The following is a 24,239-nucleotide window of genomic DNA, read 5'->3' on the forward strand; positions in this document are numbered from 1 at the left end:
CCCACCTAGTTCAGCTTCCTGTATCTCAATTGGTCCAGCTGGCTTAAAGGTAGTTCCAGGACAGATGGCAAATTCCTGTATTCTTTTGGAGCCCCTGAAGGGGTCTTGCAGAGCCGCAGGACTCCTAGGAGCACTCTTGGAGAAACATCCTGCCAGAGGACAGTCTCCCTATGCTGAGCCAATATGGTATGTGGTTCCCCAGGGATTATCCTTGGGGTGCTCTGGCAGGACACCTGGTTGCCCCAGCCAGGTGCTAGGGAAATTTTGGTCGGCACCCTCGCTGCTTCTCACTGCCCCCCCCCTCCATTCCTAGTTGGGTCTTCAACTAGTGCTGGTAGAATCCGAAGGCACAGTGGCTGCACCTTCCACTGAAGAGCATACAGTTCCAGCAGGAGGATGAAGGAGCAGAAGGGGCTCACCTGGCCAGGGAGGGAGCTGCCCCAACTCTCCAAGGGGCCCCTGGCTGGGCTTTCCTTCAGAAGAGCCCCGCTGGATCAGGCCAAAGGCCCGTCTGGCCCAGCTTCCTGCATCTCACAGAGGCCCACCAGGGGCATACAAGGCAGCCAGAGACCTGCACCCTGCTGCCCTCCCTTGCAGCTGGCCTGCAGAGACAGCCTACTCCTACAACCAGGAGGTTGCACATACCCATCATGCCCTGCAACCTGTGGTGGGCTTTTCCTCCATCAATCTGTCCATTCCCCTTTCCAAGGCAACCAGACCAGATGCCATCACCGCATCCTGTGGCAGGGAGTTCCACAGACTAACCACAGGCTGGGTAAAGAAATGCTTTAAGGGATGCGCCCGGGACTCTGGCCGCCCAACCCCACGCGTGCCTACTCAGAAATAACTTGTGTTCAATTGGGGGGGGGGTTTACTCCCAGTCCCTGCAGCAACCCCCGCCACGTGCGCCTTCTTCCTGCGGGCGCGCATGCGCGGGGTGAGGGGAACCCTCTTGCTCAGCGCGTCACGTCTCATTTGCATGCGCGACGGAGTCCCAACGGTGATTGGCCCGCCGGTCGCGTCCCCCGTCCAATCAGAAGCGAGGCCCTTTCCGCTACATCATCGGGAGGCGCAGGGAAAGCGTGAGGCGGCCGCTGACCACATGGAGCTGTTCCGAGTTCCCAGGTGAGGCAGGCGGGCGGAGGGGTGGCACTGCCGGGGACCCCCTGCCGGAGTGCGGGGCCGGTCGGGGCTGCGTTTGCTCCGGCGGCTCGCGGGGTGCCTGCGCGCTCCAGGCCGCGGGCGAGCGCCTTGGTCTCCCACCCTGACCCCCTTCTCCCCTGTCCCCCCGCAGGTACTCCGGCGACGGAGAGGGCGGCCAACCGGGCGAGCAGGCGCGGCTGCTTCTGCGACGGCTGCAAGAGCGGGTGCGGACCCGGCAGCAGCAGCAGCAGCAGCCGCCGCCGCCTCCTCCTGCAGAGCAGAGGCCCGGAGGCCAGGCAGCCTCCGCAGGGGACCCCGAGAAGGAGCCCAGGGAGAGGGTCTGCAAGAGGAGGCTGAGCGAGGAGGAGTCCCGCCCTGCCGGAGCCCCCGGGCAGCGCGGCAGGAGGCGGCCGGGCTTCGGGCCTGCGGACAAGCTCTCCCCGGAGCAACAGAGGCCAGCTGGAGCCTGCAGGGGAGGGGAAGCCACTGCCCCGCAGGAAGGGGCTGAAGCAGGTGGGAGCCTGCGGGGCTGTAGCTTCCTTCTGGGAGCCACCGTCTGGGGCTGGCGCTCAGTGCGTGACTGGGAGCCTCACAGCACCCACTGATCATCCCCTTTTCCAGAGAGGAGGGGGAACAGTGGCGTAGCTGGAGGGGGGCGAAGAAGTCAGGCTGGCAGGGGGCCTCAGTGAGATGGGCAAGCGGGCTCCATTTTGTTCCCCTAGCCGGGAATGGCTCCAAAAGAAGGGGCCACTTGCCCGCCTCGCTGAGGCCCCCTGCCAGCCTGACTGTGCCGCCCCCCTCCAGCTATGCCACCGAGGGGGAACTCCCACTACTGATGTTCACCAGGCGTCTCCAACTCAAATCAGGACCCAAATCAATTAAGTACAAGACTGGGGATAGGCCATCTGTCCTCCCCCCTCCCGGAACCCTGTCACCACTCACTCCCCACCCCCATAATGCCCTCTCAGCATTGGTTGCTATAACTGGGCTCTCCCTCAATGGAGATCTTCAAGCAGAGGCTCGACAAGTACCTGTTGGAGATGCTCTAAGACAGCGATGGTCAACCTTTTCATCTCACGGCACGCTGGCGAGGCACTAATGTTGTCAAGGCACACCATCAGTTTTTTGAGAATTGACAAGGCACAGCGCAATGACAGCAGGGGGTCGCATCCCCCAGTGGCCCAGTGGAAACTAACAAATGACCCTCCCCCAAATTCTCATGGCACACCTGCAGACCATTCATGGCACACCAGTGTGCCACAGCACAGTGGTTGAAAATGGCTGCTCTAAGAGGATTTCCTGCCTAAGGCAGGACTAAATGGCCTATTAGGCCCCTTCCAACTCTATGATTCTGTGATAACCAGATATTCTTATGGGAGAGAACAGAAATGGTTACCCTGAAGCCTGGCAGTAGCGAGAGCTCTTTCAGAACCTGAGCAGGTCTGGGACACCATCTCCTGTTACCTGAAGGGGAGCACTAGTTGCCCTGTACCTGGTAGTGTTCGTCCAGTGGTTCTCAAACCCCACAACTGAGGCTTCATGATCCCAAGGTCTACAGAACACTGATCTATACTGTGTAATGCAGGAATTCCAGCAGAGCGTAGCTCAAACTTGCCTGACCTGCCTGTTTGCTTCCCAGGTGTGGCCTGCAGCGTATAGGGGGAATTAAACAATAGGTTGAACAGAGAAAATGATTGGCTTATTGAGCGCTCAGAGAGACTCCGTCTGAGGTTATGGAGTATGACCCAGAAAAATTATTGTTATTGTTATTAATTAAGACAGCTTATAAAAGGATTCAAGCAAAGGACCACAAAGCTGTAAGCAGACAGCCAATCCCGCATGATTGCTATAAGAAAAAAAGCACAACGTGCAATATATATAGCTATCCCCTATTAATCTTAGACATTCTAATCTTAGATATTCTAACGTCGTAGGTAGTAGGCTGGCACTGCTGGTTGTGAGATATGGTGATGGGGGGAGTGAATAGAATAGAATAGAAAATGTATTTGTCATTGTACCCGTATACACAAGTACAACGAAATTAGGTGCTTTCGCAAGGTAAAACGAGACAAGACCAAAACAACAATACAACAAAGTCAGGCAGACTACATATACAATCACCACATTGCTAAAACTCTGTTCAACATATCACTGTACCACAAACATTTAATCTGGACAGTGCACTAGGATAGAAACTGTTCTTTAATCTGCTCGTTCTTATTCTTATCACCCTGTATCTTCTTCCTGATGGCAGTAATTCAAAAAACTGGTAACCAGGATGCGAGGGATCTCTCAGAATTTTTAAGGTTTTCGACATACACCGTGTACTGTAAAGCTCCTCCAAAGAAGTGAACAGCCTAGCTTAAGGATAGGCAGGAGTCATTGTGTATGTGCAGCTCACTTAGGAGGAATGGCTGCTTAAGACAAAAGGATGAAGTCAGAAGTTATGTACAGATATTGATAAAATAACAGCAAAATCACTAACTGACAAGTGCCTCATGTGAAACCTCTTGTGTATGTGTCTATTAGCCTGGGCTTCTCTTTCTCAGATCCCAGGGGGTGTAAAGAGATCAGTTGCGTTTTATTATTATTATTATTATTATTATTATTATTATTATTATTATTATTATTATTATTATTATTCATATTTTTACGCTGCCCTTCCTTCAAGGAGCTCAGGATGGTGTACCTGATTCCTTTTATCCTCACGACAGCCCTGTGAGGGAGGTGAGGCTGAGAGACAGCAGCTGACCCAAGGTCATCCAGGAAGCTTAATTGGTGAGCAAGGATTTTAATCTGGATCTTCCAGGTCTGTCCAATTCCAGCACCACTAGGCCATCATAGAGTTGGAAGGGGCCTAATAGGTCATCTTTCCTTAGGCAGGAAATCCTCTTAGAGCATCTCTTGACACATCCTTTACTCACTGCTTTGTGCGTTGGGGGCATTAGAGCATGTCTCTCTTTCCTTTTTCCTGAAGCCTCTTTGCCTCTGGAATCATGTCTTGGGTTCTACCAACTGCATGTTTTCAGACTTTTCCTTGGTTAGCCAAATTCCTGCATTTGTGACATGAGACCAGAAACTGCAGCATACAGCTTCCCCCCCCCCCCCAATAATTGGTTATATTTCTATTTATTGCCAGGAAGCAAATCCAACTTGGAGAGTTCTTTGGGAAGCAGAGGTACAGCAATAGAGAGAGAGGAGGGTCCTGGAAGGGCAGCGGAAGAGGGCCAAGATGGGCAACAAGAGGTGGCTGTGTCTGGGCTGGTGGTAAATCCAAAGACAGCTCCACCCCCGTCTAGCGTAATTGTCCTTGGCGGCTATGACCAAAAGGCTGTGCAGAAGGTAACTTGCTGGTTGCAACTGTTATTTTGATTATTGAGAAGTTTTGTGCCCCAATAGGTGGTACACAATATGGAAAAGTGAAATGGTGAGGATTAGGGTGCGGATTAGGGTGCGGTTGGGTGCGGATTATTTGTTAAAGCCCAAATTTATCTCAGCTTTAAATAGGTGAAGCAATTCTTGTGTCTCCTCCATGCCTGTCACTTTCTATGCTTTTTTTTCTACAACTGGGGTCAAATTTTGGTTCGAAATGGGGGAAGGAGCGAAAGGAACATATTTAAGCTATTTCTGCCCTATGTTACATATACACAACAGGGACCAAATATGTACACCTGTGGGCCGGGAAGAAATGGATTAAAGAAAATAACATTTTGAGATCCAAATTCTCTTGTGGGGGATGGTGGCGGGGGCTTGTCCTCTATGCCTGCCTCTATACCCACCTTTTTCTTGGGGTCCTTTGACAAGGGGGCTCAGCCATGTTCTCAGCATTCAAGGTGTGCATGTGACTTTTCAGGTGCAACCTCTTCTCCCCCAATGGCTTGCCCAGCCCGAGCTTGTACAGAGGCGGATCAAAGAGAACCTCATCCCACTACAGGATGTTCCGGGAATCCACCCCAAGCTGGTGAAGAAATTGCAGGCCAACGGAATAGAATCCTGGTTTCCAGGTATCCTCATCACTCCACGTGCCGCAAACTTCCATGTGAGACTTTTGTGGCTGTTGAGAAGAATTGTACCTACTTAAGGCCCAATGTGGGGAGAGGTCTGGATGCTAAACCCTTTGGTTTCCCCTCCTGGTTGGCAGTCTTGCCGTCTTCCAGGAGCAGCCTTAAGGGGTCAGGGTGGGGCATTTGGAAACCTCTCCTGCTGGTATTTAATTATGCTAGGAAGGTATATTTTTATCCACAGCAATTATTGGATTAGAGTGCTCTTCTCCATTTAAGTTACTGGTGAAGATGTTAAAGAGAACTGAGCTTGAGACAGAGCCCTTAGGTGCTCCATTTGGTGTAGGGTTATCCAATGCACTCATCTGCCCTGTTTCTTTCTTTAGTTCAGGCTGAAGTGATTCCAGCCATCCTGAAGAGCGCATCCAATGGGTTTTTGGCTGGGAGGGGTGGCTACCAACCAAGCGATATCTGTGTCTCTGCTCCTACGGGCAGTGGTAAAACACTCTCCTTTGTCATTCCTGTGGTACAGGTGAGCTCCTGGGAGAATGGGAAGCTGGTGGGGTGGGGTGTGTGTGATGTATCAAAGTAACCCTGAGATCTGCAAGCAGAGACTTGTTCTGTGACAGTCCTTTATCCATGGGGCTAAAGGTGACTTGGGATCGGGCCATAAGCTTGTTCAATGCTATCAGAATAATTATACAGTCCAGGAAGAAAAAGCTGACCAAAACTGACCAGCAGCCCAAAGGACCATGATTATTTTCTTCAGGTTTCCAATGCGTTCTTGGATAGTGTTGGTGTTTTGGTTTCCTGGGGGGGGGGGGGGGGGGCTTGTTTACCTGCCCTGAATTCCAGATTCTTTGAATTTGAAACTTGGATTAAAGGGGAACAAGTGAAGATGGTGATCTGCTTCCCCCCTGGCTGGCCCAGAAGTGGGGGTTGCTGGGGCTGTATTTGGGGGTGCTACACCCAAGCCTGTTGCCCTCAGTGCTGAGTTGCGCTCGTGTGTGTCTTGTCTGTGTGGTGGGCTGTGGGCACAGAGCCTCCTGATCTTTGGACTCTGTCTTGGCAGGCCTTGCTGGGACGAGTTGTGTGCCAGGTGCGAGCCCTGGCGGTCTTGCCCACCAAGGAGTTGGCCCACCAGGTACGTTGAGAAGGAACCCTTTTCCCCTCTGGTGCAGCTGGTTCTAGCCAAGCAAGCTCCTTTCTGTCTTGTTTCTCTTTGTCACAGCATGAGTGGAGTGGGACACTGGGTCTGGCCTACCCTGAATTCACATTGCCTTGCCTCTGAATGCCAAAAGGAGATTGATTCCTTGCAGAGACTGCTCCTCTGCCCAGCCTGGCTCTTTTGAACTGCCTTCTTTTTGCAGGTGACGAAAGTATTCAACATTTACACGGACGGGACAGGATTGAAAGTGGTCCAGCTGACTGGGCAGAAATCTTTTGCGAAGGAGCAAGAGGCTCTTGTGGAGAAAACGTATGTGGGTTCCTCTTTGGGTTGTCTGTGATTTTGGTTGCTGGGGCCTGAAAATTGGCCCTTCCGTCCCGAGTGCCAGGTTCCTCATGGGGCTGGGCTCTGGCTGCTGCCCTCCAGTGGCCAATTGGCTACCAGAGCACCAAAACCAATCAATTCTCCGCAGTGCCAACCAATACTCTGAAGGTGCTGTTGTGGAATTGGGACCTCGGCACAGAATGGCATGCTGTAAATTGGGCCATAAAAGGGGGAAACCAAACAATCTCGTGGGTGCCCAGAACAGTTGGGCCATTGGGGGATGTGAGCCTCCCACCGGCAGTGCAGTATGCTTTGTCAGTTGTCAAAGAACAGCTGGTGTGCCTTGACCATTTTAGCACCTTTTCAGCAGTCCATGAGACGAAAAAGGTTGAAAACTGCTGACCTGGACTTTAGTCCAGGCAGAATCACAGCAGAGTGTGAATGTGAAGTGATTCAGCTTCTGGTGTGCCTGCCCTGAGCTTGGAAGCAAGGCAAGCAATAGGTCCAAGGGTTCAGTGTAACAGAACCTTCTGGATTTGACTGCATGCGGCCTTGCTGAGGCTCGGATCCCATTGGCTCCACAACCCTCCTGGTCCAAGGACCAGCTCTTAGCCTGACTGGCCACTGTCCTGTGATGTGGACGGGGAGAGAGATTCTCTGAGCTGCACAAAGCCCACAGGGCATGGCAAGTAATGGATCCAGGTCTGAAACAAGCCACAACCCAGTGGCTTTCATGGCCCAGAGAACTTTCCAGGTTTCCAAGGGGATCTCTCTGCTTTTGGCCCTCACCAAGCTCTTCACAGTCTTTGGCTCTTCTCTTCCCAGGCTGACTGGGTTCCGCAGTCTGGCGGACATTGTCGTGGCCACTCCAGGTCGCCTTGTGGACCATCTTCAGCAGAGCCAACACTTCAGCCTGAGAGAGCTTCGTTTTCTGGTGAGGGGGGGAGTCTTCTGCTGAAAATTAGTCTGTGGAACTCCTTGCCACAGGATGCGGTGATGGTGTCACACACCATTTGGCAAAATCTGCACCCTGACAGTCCTGCTGGCTTGAAGCAATGGTTTAATCTAGGGCCCATGAGATGGGGATGAAGGGGGTACATCATACCTGGGTCTGAGGTGAAAAATGGGGCTCAGGAGGCAAAGGAGGGGGCCCCAAAAGTCCTAGGATGTTAGAAAATGTTTGCATCTATTGTGTGAAGACTAGTATTTATATTTAATGTAAGCCTACATAGATTTATGTATCATAATTTGTCGAATTATGACGCATCAGAGAACGGAAGGAGCCTGAAAGAGACTTTGTACCCCCTGATAAAATTCCTCTCAGAGGCCCTGGTTTAATCCCCCCTCCCCCAATGAAATAACTGGCTGGTAGGCACTTGTAAGTGGGGTTGAAAGATACCCACCTTGTGCATATGGATTTGGCAAGGCTGCTATTAAGCAGATTAGGGTGGGGAGTGCCACCTCCACCCACACCTTGCCTGACTAATTCTCCCCTTCGCCCTGGTCCTGTGCAATGTGCAAGCGCAGATCATTGATGAGGCTGATCGCATGATTGATGGCATGCACCAGGACTGGCTTGCGCAGGTGGTGAGGGCTGTGCACCGGGCAGAAGAGGAGGATTCCGGCCTTGCCAGGCTCTTCCGGAGGACAGAACAGGGGCCTCTCACAGCAGCCAGGTAAGTTTGCCTGCAGCAGCAGCCCACTGGGCGAGAGAGGTGGGGCCAGGTTGTTGGAATCCAGGTGGTCACAGGAAGGTCCTGGGGCCTGAGCAGGTGAAGTCTCAGTCCTCTGCTCCTCTGGCAGTGCTCCATGGAGGTGCCCTGAAGGTGGTTGCCTAGGCCTGCAGCCTCCTCAAGTATTCCAGGGCTAGATTTGTCCATGGAGCAAGGGAGGCCTGGAAGAGGGAGAAGGCATCACTAGTGCTGCAGGTCTCCCTTCCAGGGAGGGGCCCCTATTTATTTATTTAAAGAATATACTCCTGTCTTTCTCTCAGTGGGGGCAACGAAGGTGGCTTGCAACATTCAAAACAATAATAAAACATTAAAAACAATTTAAAAAAACAACAAAAACAAGTCCCAAGGATTACATAAAAAAACAGTTAAAATTGTGTTGGTTAAAAACCCTGGCTCATCACGTCAGTGTCAAGTGCCATCCTAAATAAAAAGGTTTTTAAGGTCTCCAATGAAGGAGCTGTTCCTAATTCTAAGGGGGGGGGGTGCCACTGCCAAGAAGGTCCTGTCCCTTGGCACAATTCCCCCTTGCCTCCTTCAGTGCCTACTGACTTTCTTGTGGCTTTGTCCTTTCCAGGGTCAGCTGCCTACAGATCCCTCTGCAGAAGCTCCTCTTCTCGGCCACCCTGACCCGGAACCCTGAGAAACTTCAGCAGTTGAACCTCTACAAGCCTTGCCTCTTCACACCGGCCTCTGAGGAGGAAGCAGGGGCTCCGCAGGCAGACCAGAAGAAATACACCCTTCCAGAGGGGCTCTCGGTAAGAGGCCGTTCTGGTGGTGATGTCTGTGGGGCGTGGGTGGTTGCTTCTAGTGGGTGTAGTGAGAGGGTGCAGTGCCATGTCGCTTGGGAAATCTCCTGCAAACATCGCTGGAGAGCTCTGGCCTAGCAGTCTCCAAGAGGCTGGTCAGGAGCTGGCGGCGTGCATGAGCCCGAAGCTGGTCGCTACATGAGGGTGGCAGCAGGAAGTCCTCAGCATGTTTCCTTGAAGAGCAACCGGTGGAATGTGGCCAGTTCAAGTGTTTGGACTTGAGTGCCCTCCAGTTGAGACGGAAGAGAGTGCAAAATCTTCTCATTCTGCTGGTCCTGTCCATCTGGGAACTGGAATCCGGTGCTCTGAGCAGGAGCAGCACAATGGCTGCCCCTCTCTCCTCATAGTGCAGAAGCTGAGTTTCTCATTTCTAAGCTGGACCCCTTTTCTTCTCCCCCCAGCAATATTATGTGCCCTGCAGCCTCAGTTCCAAGCCCCTCTTCCTCCTGCACTTCCTGCTGAGGCTGAAGTTCTCCCGCATCCTCTGCTTCACCAACAGCAAAGAAACGTCACACAGGTGAGGGCCTTGGGCTTTGGGTGTCAGTCGCTGTGTTGGCCTGCTGTGTTGGCCTGCTGTTGGCCTCACCCTTCCTTCCCCCCTGCAGGTTGTTCCTGCTGGTCCGCGCCTTTGGTGGCATCACTGTGGCCGAGTTCTCGTCCCGCCTGAGCCCGAGCGAACGGAAGCGGACACTGAAGGAGTTTGAGCAGGGGAAGCTTCAGCTGTGAGTGTCTGCAGGGGAGCTCTAGCTCTAGGGGACCCTGTTCTGTGCTGCCGTTCTGCCAGATTGCCCACTGAGTTCAGAAAGTGGGAGGTGGGGTGACTCTGTGTTGCTTGTCACAGTGAAAGCGAGGCTGGTGTGAAGGTGCTGGCTGTGCCCTCCCCATTTCTCTTGCTGGGGGCCTTTGGTGCTCTTGGAATGAGCTTCGCCTTGGTCTGCCTCCCTGCATCTTTGGAGTCATTGCTGCCTATACCTGGGGCTCCTGCAAGCCTTGCCCAGCCCTGCCCATTAACGGTCTGAGATGGCCAGAGGCCTGGCCCTTGGCAAAAGCAGCTGTGGGCCAATCATTGCCCAATTTACTGTCTTAACACAGGGGTGTCAAACATAAGGCCTGTGGCCCCCATAAGCTTTTTGTCTGGTCCCCATAATAACTAGGTTCTCCCAGCACCACCCTTTCAGCAGTGCTGCTTCTGCTGAGGTGTCACTTCGCAGAGCACATTCCAGTTGCTGAGCTGCAAAGTGACACTAAGAAGCAGTAGTGGCCCCAGTGATCATCGGGCTCTCCCTTATCATGGAAATGTGATTAAGATTTCAATGTTTTCTCTTGTCATTTGCAGTTAATGAGTTTCCATGTGAGAACAAAGTGCTTCTTTCTTGCCATCACCTGCTTAATGATGTCACTTCCTGCTTAGTGACATCACTCTGGCCCTCAGCAGGCACTGTGAATGCTGTTCAGCCCACTATATGAAATGAGTTTGACAACCCTGGTCTGACAAGACAAGCAATTAGAGGTGTTTTTTTTTTGGGGGGGGGGGTGTTTCCTCTCAAACAGCCTGATCAGCACAGATGCCACAGCCCGAGGAATCGACGTGGACGGAGTGAAATGTGTCATCAGCTACGATGCCCCTCAGTTCATCCGGACCTACATCCACCGGTAATTTTTTCCCAGAGGGAAAAGGGAGAGGAAGTAGGAAGCTAAAAATAAGTCTTAGTGCCAGCCACAGTGGGAAGGGTGAGAACTGGGAGCTCATGCCAGGGGTGTCACCCATGTCTTGTCTGGTTTCAGGGTCGGCCGAACGGCACGTGCTGGGAGAGCTGGTCTGGCCTTCACCATGCTGCTGAAACAGCAGGTACATTGCCTGGAGGGGGTGACGGGTGGCTGGGTGTTTGATTTCCCCCTCCTCCAGAAACTTCCAAATGTTGTACTTGGAATGTAGCCTAGAGATGTCTCTCTTGGAGGCATCATGTACTGCTGTTCTCTTAGGGCAGTGGACCCCAATAAAGTTTGAGACTGGGAACCCATTGCCAATCCTGGGACCCAATCCACCCACCCCATTTCCTCCTACCTCTTCACAAGAGCCCTGTGAGGTAGCAACCTGAGCAGGGCCAGCCTTAGGAGCTGCGGGGCAAGACAGTGAGAAGAGACTATGCAGGATTAGATCAAGAACCTAGTTTTGAGAAGACAGGACCATGGTTGGATTGGATCCAAGCCCTCTTTTGCACAGGCTTTGAAAGGTTGGGAGAGTTAGAACAAAAGAAAATATTTCTTTTCTCAGCATGTGGTCAGTCTGTGGAACTCCTTGCCACAGGATGTGGTGATGGCGTCTGGCCTGGATGCCTTTAAAAGGGGATTGGACAAGTTTCTGGAGGAAAAATCCATTACGGGTTACAAGCCATGATGTGTATGCGCAACCTCCTGATTTTAGAAATGGGTTATGTCAGAATGCCAGATGCAAGGGAGGGCACCAGGATGAGGTCTCTTGTTATCTGGTGTGCTCCCTGGGGCATTTGGTGGGTCGCTGTGAGATACAGGAAGCTGGACTAGATGGGCCTATGGCCTGATCCAGTGGGGCTGTTCTTATGTTCTTAACTACAATTCCCAGGAGGCCTTGCAGGTCTTTTTGTTATCTGGTGTGCTCCCTGGGGCATTTGGTGGGCTGCTGTGAGATGCAGGAAGCTGGACTAGATGGGCCTACGGCCTGATCCAGTGGGGCTGTTCTTATGTTCTTATGGTTGCCTCGATCCCCGCAAATGAGGCTTCACGACCCACAGGTTGAAGAACACTGTCCTAGGGGGAGAGAGCTTCTAGGGAAGTTGTACCAGGCTGGCATAGACCCAGCAAGTGAGCCGAGCACTGCAGTTGCAGGGCCTGATTTCTGGGTGCCTTGCGCAGCCCCGCTCCCTGCAGGCCTCCCAGGTGAGCCCTGCTGTGGTCTGAAAGAGAGTTTCCTCAGCCTTGTGTGACTTCAAGGGGAGGGGGCTGCCTGGTGTTGACCTTTCCTTATTCTCCAGGAACACAAATTTCTGGTGATGCTGAAGGAAGCCGGCCTTCCGGAGTTGGAACGGCAGCTGGTGAGGAGTGAGCACATTCAGCCTCTGCTGGAGCAGTATGAGGAGGCACTGGCTGAGCTGGGGAGCATCATCAAGGTATCCCTGCAGGTGGATCCGGCCTAGCGCATGGGGGCATGGCACAAAATTGGCCCCTTGGGGATGAGCTCCAAGAGAGGCAGGGCAGCCATCCCTGGAATCATCTGTATCTCGTGATCTCTGCAGATGAATTGCTTCTGTTCGTCATAGGGGAGAGGTGGGTGGAGGGATTCTGCTGGGGGACGACGACTGAAAAACCAGTCCCTGCTGGTTTCCATGTTTCGCTGAGGCAGTTTGTCTTTGTGCACGGAAGGGCTGGGGTCTTGACGCTTGGCGCTGGCCTTTAATGGGACCTCTTGCCATTCCAAAGTCTGTCCCAGGTCTGTCTTTGAGCAGCATAATCCCAGAGGGCCCTCATTTCTGCACCCTCTTCTGATAGCTTGAGTAGGCTGAAGTTAGCTTGAGTTAGCTAAGCCTGGTTAGGCTGGCTGAAGGAGATGGCTTTAGAGCAGCGTCACTCAAACCAAGAATTTAGAGCGTAGGGATGGCTCTAGAGCAGCGTTACACACTGTGGGTCATGACCCAATTTCTGGTGGGTTCCTCAGTCTCCAGTGAAAACACGGGTGATGGGAAAGATCAGATAAAATTGCCTCAAGCCATGAGGCTCTTCAAATATCAGACATGTTAACTACCCTGCAAACAGCTGAGCTCCTGCAGTTTGTAAGCTTGTGTAAGTAGAGAGAGATTTTCTCTCTCTGAGTAGTTTTTCTTTTCTGGTATGAGTTTTTTCTGGTCCGTCAGTGATAGGAGGTGGGGGCTGGGTCACAGAATTCAGTCCCTCAAACCTTGAGGCGATTCATGAGAGCTGCATCATCAGGAGAAATAGACTGAGATTTTCTGCAAATAAATTTCCTTCTACATCACTTCTTTAAAAAGTCTTGTGAAGCAAGGTGGGTCCTGATAGTGTGTCATTTTAAAAAGTGGGTCCTGGTGCTAAGAAGTTTGGGTACCACTGCTGTAGAGAGTAGAGAAGGGCTAGCTAGGTTGAAGTAGGGAGGGATAGCTAGGCCCTTTTGAGTGGGGGGAGGGGGGTTGCTCAGAGAGATCCTGGGGCACACAGAATGGCTGCAAGAGGCTTGCTCTTCACAGACTAGCGCTCCGGCAAAGCCAAGCCACTGACTGATCTTGTCCAATTGTGATCAGGTTCAGGGAGACCTATCCAAGCCCACTGTTGGCTGGCACTGGTTCCAGGCCCCAGGGGTCCTGGATACAGCTTACCTAGGGGTTCCCAATCTGTGTGACACCCTGGGGCAGTTTGAGGCACCCCCTGGGGGCATCGTGAGAGGCCTGCTGCCCGACAGTGAGATCACAGCAGGAGGTACGGTGGGCAGCACTACTAGATGTGCACTTGGAAAAGCCCTCCCACCTGCCCTGGCCTCCTTACTGCAATGTTTAGGCTCCTTTCGGCCTTGCATCCCGGAAGTAAGTAACCTGTGACATCATCGCCATTGACTTCTGGGTTCCAGTGCTGGGGAAGGGCGTAACCAGCTGAGTAAGTTTGGGAAACACTGCTTGATCCCTTCCTCTCTATTTCCACAGGAGGAGCAAGCCAAGAAGCGGTCTTGAGGCAACTCCACGGAACTTCCCCAGCTCGGCTATGAAGAGGCGAGGAACGGGATGGGGCTCCCCTGAGTCTGGACTCTGATCTTTGTGGTACTCAGTCCTTCAGAAGCAGATGCAAACTTTTGGTGGAGCCCTGGAGCATCAAGACGTTTGGAGGGGCATCTTTCCTGAGGCACGGGCAGAACAAGCTGCAGCCATCATCGTAAAGGAGGGGAGAAGGGGCCGTTCTGGTGAAGGCACCCTCTCTTCTCCTCCCTCCCCCATCACTGTGGTGGGCCTTTAGCACAATCAGGGACAAGCAGCTGCTGGGCACCCTCTCTCCAGCCTCTCCAGGTGTGGCCCAAAGAGGAGAGTGGGTATTCTTTCTGCCTGCAGGAACTAGCCCAGTCGTGCCTTTAGTGGGTGCTGCTCCTGCTCTTGGGGGGGGGGCGGGGCGGGTGCTACTGTAAATAAAAGCTGCCTGTGTCCTGGTGTAGGCGAAGCAGGTTTCTTCTGAAATAAAATATTTCTTTAACTGGCATGTGATTAATCTGTGGAACTCCTTGCCCCAGGTTGTGGTGATGGCATCTGGCCTGGATGCCTTGAAAAGGGGATTGGACAGATTTTCTTTCAGAAATCTGACTTTTCAGGTTTCTGAAAAGTCCATCAGAGGTTACAAGCAACCTCCTGTTTCTAGAAGTAGGCTACATCTGAATGCCAGATGTAAAGGAGTGGCACTAGGATGCAGGTGTCTCGTCTGCAGTGTTCCCTGAGGCAAGTGGTGGCCACTGTGAGATGCAGGAAGCTGTAGAAGGTGGGCCTTTGGCCTGATCCATTGGGGCTCTTCTGGTGTTCTTGTGTCTGCAGGAGGGTAGGGCAAGGATTAAGGTCTGCTTGGTGCAGGCTGGTAGATGAAGAGGTGCCATTGTTAGCCTGCATTCTTGCCACCCAAGTGCTGGCATAGCTTTGCTTTCTGAGTGTGGCAGCAGCCTGGACACAAACGGCACTTTATGTGAAAAGGAGCGGGGGACTCCTGTGCGCTGGCCCTGAAGCCACAGCCTGCCGGCTTCATCATGTGCCCTTGACTGAAATTGATGGGAGGGAGGGATGGAGGAAGCACCCCCTCCTCAGTCCATTTGCTCTGCATTGCTTTGCCAAGCCCCTGTCACATGCCGCTCCGAGCTGTGTTCTAAGCCCCTAAAACTGCAATGTGTCTGTTTGCGTAGCTAAATAAACAAGTTGGAATGTACACAAGCCAGTGGTACCCAGCCAAAGAAGGGCAGCCACTTTCTCTGGGCTCAGTGGAAAGGCCTCTTGGCACCAATAAGCAGAGGCTGAGAGCAGCCGTGGAGACCCTGGGCGGCTCTTCAGCCACAACTTGGTTTTTCCACTTTTTAATCCCGCCCCTTCCTTCAAGGAGCTCAGGGTAGTTGTTCCTCCCCTACTTTTGTCCTCACAACAACCCTGTGAAGTTGGCAGGGCTGAGAGAGAAAGCGACTGGCCCAAGGTCACCCAGGACACTCCGTGACTGGGTGAGGATTTGAACCTGGATCTTCTGGATCTAACTCCCAAGCCACTGCACCATCCTGGCTCTCTCAACTAAGCCTGGGGGGGGGGGCGAGACCTATGGCAGAGGAGCATGTCTCTGGGACTGCTGGAGGGAGCTGAAGCCCAGACTGTGGAGGGAGGTTTGGTGGGGAGGAGCTGGCACCCAGCCCCTTTCTGGGACCCTTCTGGTTGCAGATAAACACAGGAGGAACAATGGGAAGTTTTCTGTGGCCTTCAAGACTGTGTGTGCCAGTGTGTGCATTCCGATGCAAAGTGCCCCTCCTCTGGCAGACTTCCAGGCTCCTGGGTTCTTGCTTGTGAACTCTCACCTTCTCTGGGGAAACGGGTCTGACACAATCCTTGGTTGTTGCTGGGGAGGGAGAGTGTCCAAGGTTCAAGGGCCTCTCTGGTTTGGCCCAAGCGATAAGAGGGGCTGTGGGAGGAGGCTGGCTCCCTGGCTGTCTTGGCCAGCTCTGCTGCTTGGACTTCTGCTTTTCTCTCAGCACAACCGTCACCATGGGGCTGGAGCTCTACCTGGACCTGATCTCCCAGCCCTGCCGCTCTGTCTACATCTTTGCCAAGAAGAACAACATCCCCTTTGAGCTGAAGCACACTTTGCTCTCCAAAGGTGAGGGGGGGGGGGCGGCGGCTGAGTCCTCGGAGGAAATGAGGGGGGTTTCAAGGTCCAAAACAGCGCTACTGTAGCCACAGCTGATCCAAGGGGGGGGGGAACCTCTCCTGTGAGCTTGCAATGGGGATTGGCAAGTATTCTGGGTTTGGGCAAGGAAGCCCCTTTGCCGTGCATGGGGCAGGGAGGGGAGGGACAGAACCCCCTGCTAGTGTGCACCAGGCCTGCTATGCTTGGCAGCCCCTAGCACTGGGGGCCAGAGCCCTGCCTGGGCAGGCAGCCGAGACAGGCGCAATGTCCTCTTGGCTTCCTTGCAACTTGGCCACATTCTGCTGCAAGGGGTGGCCATTCCTACAATGCGCGCCATGGTGAGAGACTCACTGACAAGGAGGAAAGGATTTGGGGTGCAGCTTGGCTCATGGGGCCTAAATTGGTTCACTGTCATGACTTGCCTCAGATGGGTGGAAGGCAAAGGACCAGTAGTGGTGCTGGTGCATTTTACATTCAGGGTGGGTGACACCCCCCCCCCCCCGCTGCACAACACTCCCCTCCCAATGAGGAGCAGTGGGCCTAGGGTCAGTGGTGCCTGGCATGCAGGCACAAAGTATGGCACCCATAAGTAAGGAGGGGGTGACATGATGTCATTGCATCACCGTCAGTTGCTTCCAGAGTGCTACGCTATGAAGACAATCAGAGCCAAGGGCGGGCAAGAGCTTCCTTCTGTCACCAAACACAGTGCAGAGATCCGTGGCAAGGGTGGGAAACTTGGGTGGTCACCCTCTGGGGTGTTGCACTCAGGATGGCCCACCCCAATTGCTGGGAGGAGGGCGATGCGACTGCAAAGTGCTTTCCAAAGCCACCCTTGACTTGAGTGAGCAAAGGCAGGTTGCTTGGGACACAGGTGTTCCCCAAGTTGCTCCTCTTCCTCCTGCTAAGGCCCAGAATAGTCGTGTCTATCTGGGCACATCCTGCCTACTGCCCCCAAAGCACCCCTAGCCAAGTGCTGCTTTCCAAGGGGGTGGCCAGAGGATTTTGATGTCCAGGCTGTGCCTGGGTTTGTGCCCCCCCCACTTGTGCCGCTCCAGGGAAGTGGGGTCAAGTGGCCCTGGCTCCAAGATGTAGCAGCTGTCAACCCTCCTCCTGTCTGGTCCTTATGTCACCCCTTGCAGGACAGCATATGGATGCCACGTTCCGTGCTGTGAACCTGCTGATGAAGGTGCCAGCCCTGAAAGACGGAGACTTCACCCTTGCAGAGAGGTACCAGTGGAGTGCTATTGCAGCTGGCTCTGGGGAGGGGGCACCACTCAGCCCCTACCAGGCACCAGTGTGGCTACCGCTGCTGAGTCCCCTCCCTGGCGCACTCTGTCCTGTCCTCATCCTCTTGCTCAGGGTCTCTTGCCTGCTTGTCTCTTCTTCTCCTGGAACAGCATTGCCATCCTGCTATACCTGGCAAGAAAATTCCAAACCCCGGACCACTGGTACCCTGCTGATCTGCAGAAACGGGCCCGGGTGGATGAGTATCTGTCATGGCAACACACAGGCGTTCGGATGTTTGGCTCCAAAGTGTTCCTGATCAAGGTGGGTGCTGGGCAGGGTGTCTCTTTGCAATTTTAGGGAGGGTATTTGCTGATGCCCTGGACAGCGTGTGTGCGACTGTGCTAATGAGGGGCTTCCTCTCTCTGCTGTGCATGTCTTGCTCCCTGGGTTGGGCATCCTTTGAAACTATCTGGCACTCCACACATTGCAGGTCCTGGGGTGTAGTGGTTAGAGCAGTGATTTTCAACCTTTTTATCTTCTCAGCTGTTACCCTGTACATGCCCGAGCTTGTCTGATCTCAGAAGCTAAGCAGGGTCAGGCCTGGTTAGTACTTGGATGGGAAACCGCCTGGGAATACTGGGTGCTGTAGGGTTATACCATAGTCTTTCGAGATTGAAGGTCGAGATCTCATGGCAAACTGACAAGGCGCTACAACTGTCAAGGTACACCTTCTGTATTTTGATAATTGCACACCTTGCACTGCACGCCTGTGGGCCATTCACACCACAGTGGTTACACCAAATAGCTGGGTTAGTGTGTTGGAATAGAGTCAGGTCTATATAATGAGGGAGATTCCATAAAACTGCTTCTTTACCCCCCCCCCCCCAGTAGAAGAAAGGTTTCAAATGGGGGGCTGCATTTGCACAAATGGCATCAGCTCCTCCCTATTTTGCCTTTGTGTGAGAGACACTCACTTGGAGTGTCTCTGTATGATCTCCCTTGCTCTGCTTTCCTGGCCAGGAAGTGTGCAGAAGAGGACAACAGTTATAGCAGTCCTTGAGCTCAGAATTCTTGGCTCCCTCCCCTGACAAGCAGAGATATTTGCAAACTGGGATTGAGTATTTGCGTGAACATATTCCGAGTGATGATGGAATGCATGACCTTGGTCTGGGAGCAGCACCGTGGACACATGGCTGGAGCATGGCTAGCATGGAGGCCACTCCGTGCCATTCTTGACCAGCCCGTGTCCAACTGTCATGTTAACATGGAGCTAGGGGCTGAGAGTCTGTCTGTCTGTCCTCCTCCCCCTGGTTAGACTTTGCTGCCTCTCTTCCTGGGCTGTTCCGTGCCTCCTGAGAAGTTAGAAAGAGCCGTTGAGGGTCTGAATGAGGCCCTGAAGGCATTTGAAGAGAAGTTTCTTCAGGACAGGCCCTTCATCGCAGGGAATGAGATCTCCTTGGCAGACTTAGTGGCCCTCGTGGAGCTCATGCAGGTGAGTGCTGGAGGTAGCCTGAAGGTGTTGTACAGGCTGTGCTTCCAGTGTGTGAGAGGAGTGTGCCTGCCTTGAGCCCCAGGCTGGGCGTCATTGTTGTGGCTGTAGTTGGGGAACTTTGCCACCTCAGATTCTGCACATTTGGAGACAGGCTTGGGGTGCAGAACAGGAGTAGGGGTTTAATCCCCCAGTCGGGAGCTGTTTGCAGGCCAGTGGCATAGTAAGTGAGGGTGCACCAGGTTCCACATCAGAGTGTCACGTGGGGGGTGCACAAGAGGCCCATGCCAAGATGGCCACTTCCACCTCTTGTGTTTCTCAGAGTGGCTGATTCCTCATGTACCTCCTGCTGGCTCCACCATGCTGAGCTCAGTCAGAAGGAGGTGCCAGAAGTGGGTGCATGAAGAAGCAGAGGCTCCCAGACCGATTGTACACCCGCCTTCTTCTCCTCCAGCTTGGCCAAGTTTCAGGGCAGCCAATCACAATCAGTGCTTGAAAGAAATTGGCAATGATGTGGTGGCATCCTCACATCACTGCCAGCTACTTCCAGGTCACAGGGGTGACACCAGGAATTGCCACCCCGTAAGTTCTTTTGCAGGTGAGCCCCTCTGGTCCACACCTGTTATCACAGCAGGGGCCCTGCATGCATGTCCTGCATGAGGCCTTGTGCCAGTCTTCCTTGATCTCTGGCAAACGGGCCCCTTCAATGTCTTCAACCACTCTCTCCCTTCAGCCTGTCGGAGCCGGCCATGACATCTTTGAGGGCAGGCCCAAGCTGGCTGCCTGGCGCCGTAGGGTAGAAGACAAAGTGGGGAAGGACCTTGTTCTGGAGGCGCACAAGCCGCTCCTGCAGCCGGAGAATGTGGCCGTGGATCAACTCCCTCCAGCCACGAAGGAGCAGCTGACCCAGTCCTTGCTCAAATATGTACAGTGAAGCCCCCCAGAGACTGCAGTTCTTCCAATAAAATGGATTCCCGCAAAACTTTAGGTCTCCATTTTTCAGAGTAATGGTGCAACTGTGCTTGTTTTGCAAAGTCCCACCTTGTCCCTGGTGTAGCAGCGCAAGATGCTGCTTTGGGGAGCATCCAAGGCTTTTTGGGGCCTTGGTGCTTGGTGGGAGTGCAGAGCACTGAAAGATGTTGCAGTTTGGTACTGCTTGGGAAGCCCAGCAGGCTTGTTATGCCTAGTGGCTTGATGTGTGCAGGGCACTGAAGAGGTAAGGGAGGAAACTGTTGCTAAGAAAGCATGAGACCTGCATAGTAAAATGAATGAGAGCCGAGAGACAGGTTTTCAGAGAGGTGCAGAGAGGCGGGAGGCTGGAACCGATCTGCCTTGAAGCTGGAACAGATCTGAGAGGACTGTCCCGCCCCGCCTCTTGCCAGCCTTATTTATTCTTAAACATGTGTCATAATACCGTACACTAACAGCTCTGAGCTGGCCTGGCTAACCACAATACACATTGCTAGATAAAGCCACTTCTCCATAACATCTTCAAGGCTAATTCATCTTGTTTACTTGCACTGGGCTTCAGCCTTCGTAACTGGCCCACTCTGGTGTGCCTGAGTGGGGGGGGGGGGCAGCAGCTTTGCCTGCCTGCCGGTTGCCATGTTACTAAAGCTAAGCCCAGCGCCTATGCTAATTACTGCACCTGGGACTCCGGGCAGGGGACAGTGGTCGGGGCACATCAAACCAAACTTTTCCGAGTGGTGAAGACCAGAAGAGATTGTGAAGAGCTCCAGAAGGATCTCTCCAGACTGTGACAGAACAGGAGAGGGATCTTAGAGTGCTTGTGGACAGCTCGATGAAAGTGTCGACCCAATGTGCGGCGGCAGTGAAGAAGGCCAATTCTATGCTTGGGATCATTAGAAAAGGTATTGAGAACAAATCGGCTAATATTATAATGCCATTGTACAAATCGATGGTAAGGTCACACCTGGAGTATTGTGTCCAGTTCTGGTCACCGCATCTCAAAAAAGACATAGTGGAAGTGGAAAAGGTGCAAAAGAGAGTGACTGAGATGATTACTGGGCTGGGGCACCTTCCTTATGAGGAAAGGTTATGGCGTTTGGACCTCTTCAGCCTAGAAAAGAGGCGCCTGAGGGGGGGCATGATTGAGACATACAAAATTATGCAGGGGATGGACAGAGTGGATAGAGAGATGCTCTTTACACTCTCACATAACACCAGAACCAGGGGACATCCACTAGAGTTGAGAGTTGGGAGAGTTAGGACAGAAAAAAGAAAATATTTCTTTACCTAGCTTGTAATTAGTCTGTGGAACTCCTTGCCACAGGAAATAGCGACAGCACCTTGCCTAGATGCCTTTAAGAGGGGATTGGGCAAATTTCTGGAGGAAAAGTTCATCACGGGTTACAAGTCATGGTAGGTATGTGCAAGGTAGAGTTAGGCTGCCTCTGATTGCCAGATGCAGGGGAGGGCACCAGAATGCAGGATGTGTCTGTTGTCTAGTGGGTTCCCTGAAGCATTTGGTGGGCCACTGTGAGATATAGGAAGCTGGACTGGCTGGGCCTTTGGCCTGATCCAGCGGGGCTCTTCTGATGTTCTTAACGACGAAACTAATGAAACTTAAGCTTCAGAGTCCCGGAAGCGACTTTAGTCCACATTGCTTTAAAATTGGGGGTCTACTGTATGAGAAGGGGTTTTCCAAAAATATTAACAATACAGTTGTAAAAGTCGCACAACTCAAATTGATTCATTTTTTGTTGTATGCATTTCAACAAGTGAGAGTCAGCCGCACAGATGCTGTCAAGGTAGAGAGTCACGGCAAGTGGGCTGTTCTGCTGCAGTGAATATAATTTCTGGTGAACTGTCCTGGAACAACCCCACTGAAGAAGGTAACGGTGGTTACCCAGACCTCATAGCTGGGGGCCAAGGGGCCCCCATAGCAGTTCAAGCTTCAGGGCCACCAAAATGTAGGTCTAGCACTGGCAGCTATTCTCCTCAGGAGAGAAGGCTCATCATGCCCTCGATGAAAGGGTCTGACAGGCCAGGCATGACTCTCTAGGGCAAGGAGTGTCCAAAGTTTTTGGCAGGAGGGCCACATCGTCTCTCTGACACTGTGTTCGGGGGGGGGGGATTAATTTACATAAGTTTACATAAATGAATATATTAAAGATGAACTTATATGAATGAATGAAGGTCTTGAAATAGCTCAAGGCCTATAAAAGGCCTTGCACAAAGCAAGGCTAGCCTTTCCTTTGCTGCTGCTGCTGCATCACAGATGTGAAACAACAAGCAGTGGAGGGAGCCCTCATCCCACAGCTCACACGAGAGGTCAAACAGTCGCCCTCACACTGAGATCAGTTGCGTCAGGCCAGAGTGGGCTCCAACAAATCTCCGGAGGGCCAGAGGTTCATTGGAGACTGGGGGCTCTCTGAGGGCTGCATTGAGAGGCCTCGAGGGCCACAAGTGGCCCCAGGGCCAGGGTTTGGACACCCCTGCTCTAGGGCAATGGTTGCTTGTCCTGACCCCTATGCTACCCCTGGGTGAGCCTCCACATGCCACCCCCCCCCCCCACACACACACATCAGAAGTACCGTAATTGCTGTAATGTGATGAAGGCACTGCAATTACTTCCAGTACAGGGCCCTACAAGCCCTTCAGACACAACCGGGGGTGTCCTCTGGTCATGTCCAGAGGTCTTCTGAGGGCCATACAGGCCATGGTTTTTCAGGAAAATATTTACATTTCTAAGTCCTTCTAGAAGCATTAGAAGGCATTCTGAGGCCTCTCTGGCCTTCAGAAAACCTCCAGATGCAGAGGCAGGGAGGCGGAAACAGTGGGCAGCCCTTGGGGCAGCATGGCTGGGGCGACAGTACCCCTGAGCCATGCCTCCCGGGAGCACTTGCACCTGCTGTCCTCCTTCCCAGGTAGACCACTAGTTGCGGAGGCAGCCTGAGCAATATGGGGGGGGGGGGGGCTTGCAGACATTGTGCAGGCTGTGCATCCAGTGGGGTTGGGGAATGGTGGCTGCCATTAAATAAGAAAGTTTTCAGGCCTCACCGGAAGGTTAATAATGAAGGAGCTGTTCAAACCTCAAAGGGGAGAGAATTCCACAGTACAGGAGCCACCACCAAGAAAGCCCTGTTTCTGGCCGCCATCCCCCTCACCTCTCTTAATGGTGGCACAACCAATAGGGGCCCCCCTGATGACCAAAGAGGATGGGCCGGACTATATGGAAGAAGGCGGTCTCTCAAATACACTGGTCCCAAACCGTTTAGGGCTTTAAAGGTCAAAACCAGTACCTTGAATTGGGCCCGGAAACGAACCAGCAGCCGCACTGGCTGCACTAGCCACCGGAGCAGAGGCATGTCAGGGTCAAACCGCCAAGCTCCAGCAACCACACAAGCTGCCGCATTCTGCACTAGCTGCAACTTCTGGACCATCTTCAAGGGCAGCCCCACGTAGACCACATTGCAATAGAATAATCTTGAGGTCACCATGGCATGGACCACCATGGCCAGTTCCAACTGAGGCAGGTATGGCCGCAGCTGGCGCACCAACCAAAACTGGGCAAAGGTGCTCCTGGGCACAGCCGACACCTGGGCAATCAGAAGTAGCTGTGAGTCCAGGATAACCCCCAAGCTGCGAGCCTGCTTTTTCAGGGGAAGTGCAACCCCATTCAGAGCAAGGTGATAGTAAGTGCTTAAGTGGGATATGTGAGACAAGTGATGATCTTGCATATGCTTTTCATGTTTGTCTTTGTTTTCCTCCTGGTTTAAAGGGGCCTTCCATTGTGTCTGATGGTTTGAGAAGCTGCTTCATAGGAGGGACCGTGACAATGACCTGCGATCTCACAGCTGACAACCCGCTTGCCAAAATCACCTGGTTGCGCAATCTCTCTCAGCCAGAGACTGAAATCCGCTCAGCTGGCAGCCAAAAGGGCAACATCTCGTCTCCACCCTTCTCATCCAGAACTGCTCCAGCAATAGTGACAATGGCTACTGCGTTTGCAAGGCTGAGAATCCCCTGGGACTGAGGGAGGTGCACGTTTATCTCATTGTGACTGGTAACTTGAGGCTGACCATCTAATGAGCCAGACCATCAGTCCATCCAGCTCAGTTTTTCTTAGCAAAATCTGACAGTGGCTCTAAGGTTTCAGACAGGATATATTTTTTTTTCTACCTGGCAATGCTACGGATTGAACTCACTGCAAACTTTCCACCACTGAGCTATGGGCCATTCCTTTTCAGATGCCAGGAGTGGGAGGAGGACCAGGACAAAGTGTAGAGGCAATGGACAGTACCCCTGCAGACCTGCTGCCTGCTTCATGAATGGCTAGCCCTGTATTGATAGACCTTTTGAACCCCTCTTCCTGTGCCACCCATAACCCCCTGGAAAGAGGTACCAGCACATGTGATGGCATCTAGGCTGTCTTCTCCCTCCGCTTAACAACAGCATGCCTACTAAAGGTTTTGTGTATCTGTTGCCTAG

General features: G+C 52.8%; 2 protein-coding genes across 2 annotated transcripts; both read left to right on the forward strand.

Moving 5' to 3' along the window:
* The first annotated feature begins 1,076 nt into the window (after positions 1–1,076).
* On the forward strand, positions 1,077–14,291 carry DDX51 (DEAD-box helicase 51). Its single transcript, XM_066609818.1, has 16 exons — positions 1,077–1,125; positions 1,295–1,656; positions 4,283–4,485; positions 4,997–5,147; positions 5,531–5,676; positions 6,217–6,288; positions 6,515–6,621; positions 7,462–7,570; positions 8,164–8,312; positions 8,944–9,124; positions 9,577–9,692; positions 9,781–9,897; positions 10,727–10,828; positions 10,961–11,024; positions 12,187–12,321; positions 13,861–14,291. The coding sequence occupies exons 1-16, from the start codon at positions 1,103–1,105 to the stop codon at positions 13,885–13,887; spliced, it is 2,064 nt and encodes a 687-aa protein (XP_066465915.1). The 5' UTR covers positions 1,077–1,102; the 3' UTR covers positions 13,888–14,291.
* Positions 14,292–15,868: 1,577 nt separating this feature from the next.
* On the forward strand, positions 15,869–19,721 carry LOC136634302 (glutathione S-transferase theta-1-like). The gene is made up of 5 exons (XM_066609775.1): positions 15,869–16,039; positions 17,209–17,296; positions 17,467–17,617; positions 18,612–18,788; positions 19,519–19,721. Exons 1-5 carry the CDS (start codon positions 15,928–15,930, stop codon positions 19,717–19,719), a joined length of 729 nt encoding a protein of 242 aa, XP_066465872.1. The 5' UTR covers positions 15,869–15,927; the 3' UTR covers positions 19,720–19,721.
* Positions 19,722–24,239: the final 4,518 nt, after the last annotated feature.

Source organism: Tiliqua scincoides, chromosome 14 (genome assembly GCF_035046505.1).
Source record: "Tiliqua scincoides isolate rTilSci1 chromosome 14, rTilSci1.hap2, whole genome shotgun sequence".
Lineage (NCBI taxonomy): Eukaryota > Metazoa > Chordata > Lepidosauria > Squamata > Scincidae > Tiliqua > Tiliqua scincoides.

Excerpts from the sequence above, each read along its gene's own strand:
- DDX51 (XM_066609818.1), top strand. The coding sequence starts at position 1,103 with ATGGAGCTGTTCCGAGTTCCCAG. Across the intron at positions 9,693-9,780 it reads AGCAAAGAAACGTCACACAG|GTTGTTCCTGCTGGTCCGCG; the intron begins GTGAGGGCCTTG and ends TCCCCCCTGCAG. Across the intron at positions 11,025-12,186 it reads CCATGCTGCTGAAACAGCAG|GAACACAAATTTCTGGTGAT; the intron begins GTACATTGCCTG and ends CTTATTCTCCAG.
- LOC136634302 (XM_066609775.1), top strand. The coding sequence starts at position 15,928 with ATGGGGCTGGAGCTCTACCTGGACCTGATCTCCCAGCCCTGCCGCTCT. Across the intron at positions 16,040-17,208 it reads GCACACTTTGCTCTCCAAAG|GACAGCATATGGATGCCACG; the intron begins GTGAGGGGGGGG and ends CACCCCTTGCAG. Across the intron at positions 17,618-18,611 it reads CCAAAGTGTTCCTGATCAAG|ACTTTGCTGCCTCTCTTCCT; the intron begins GTGGGTGCTGGG and ends CCCCCTGGTTAG.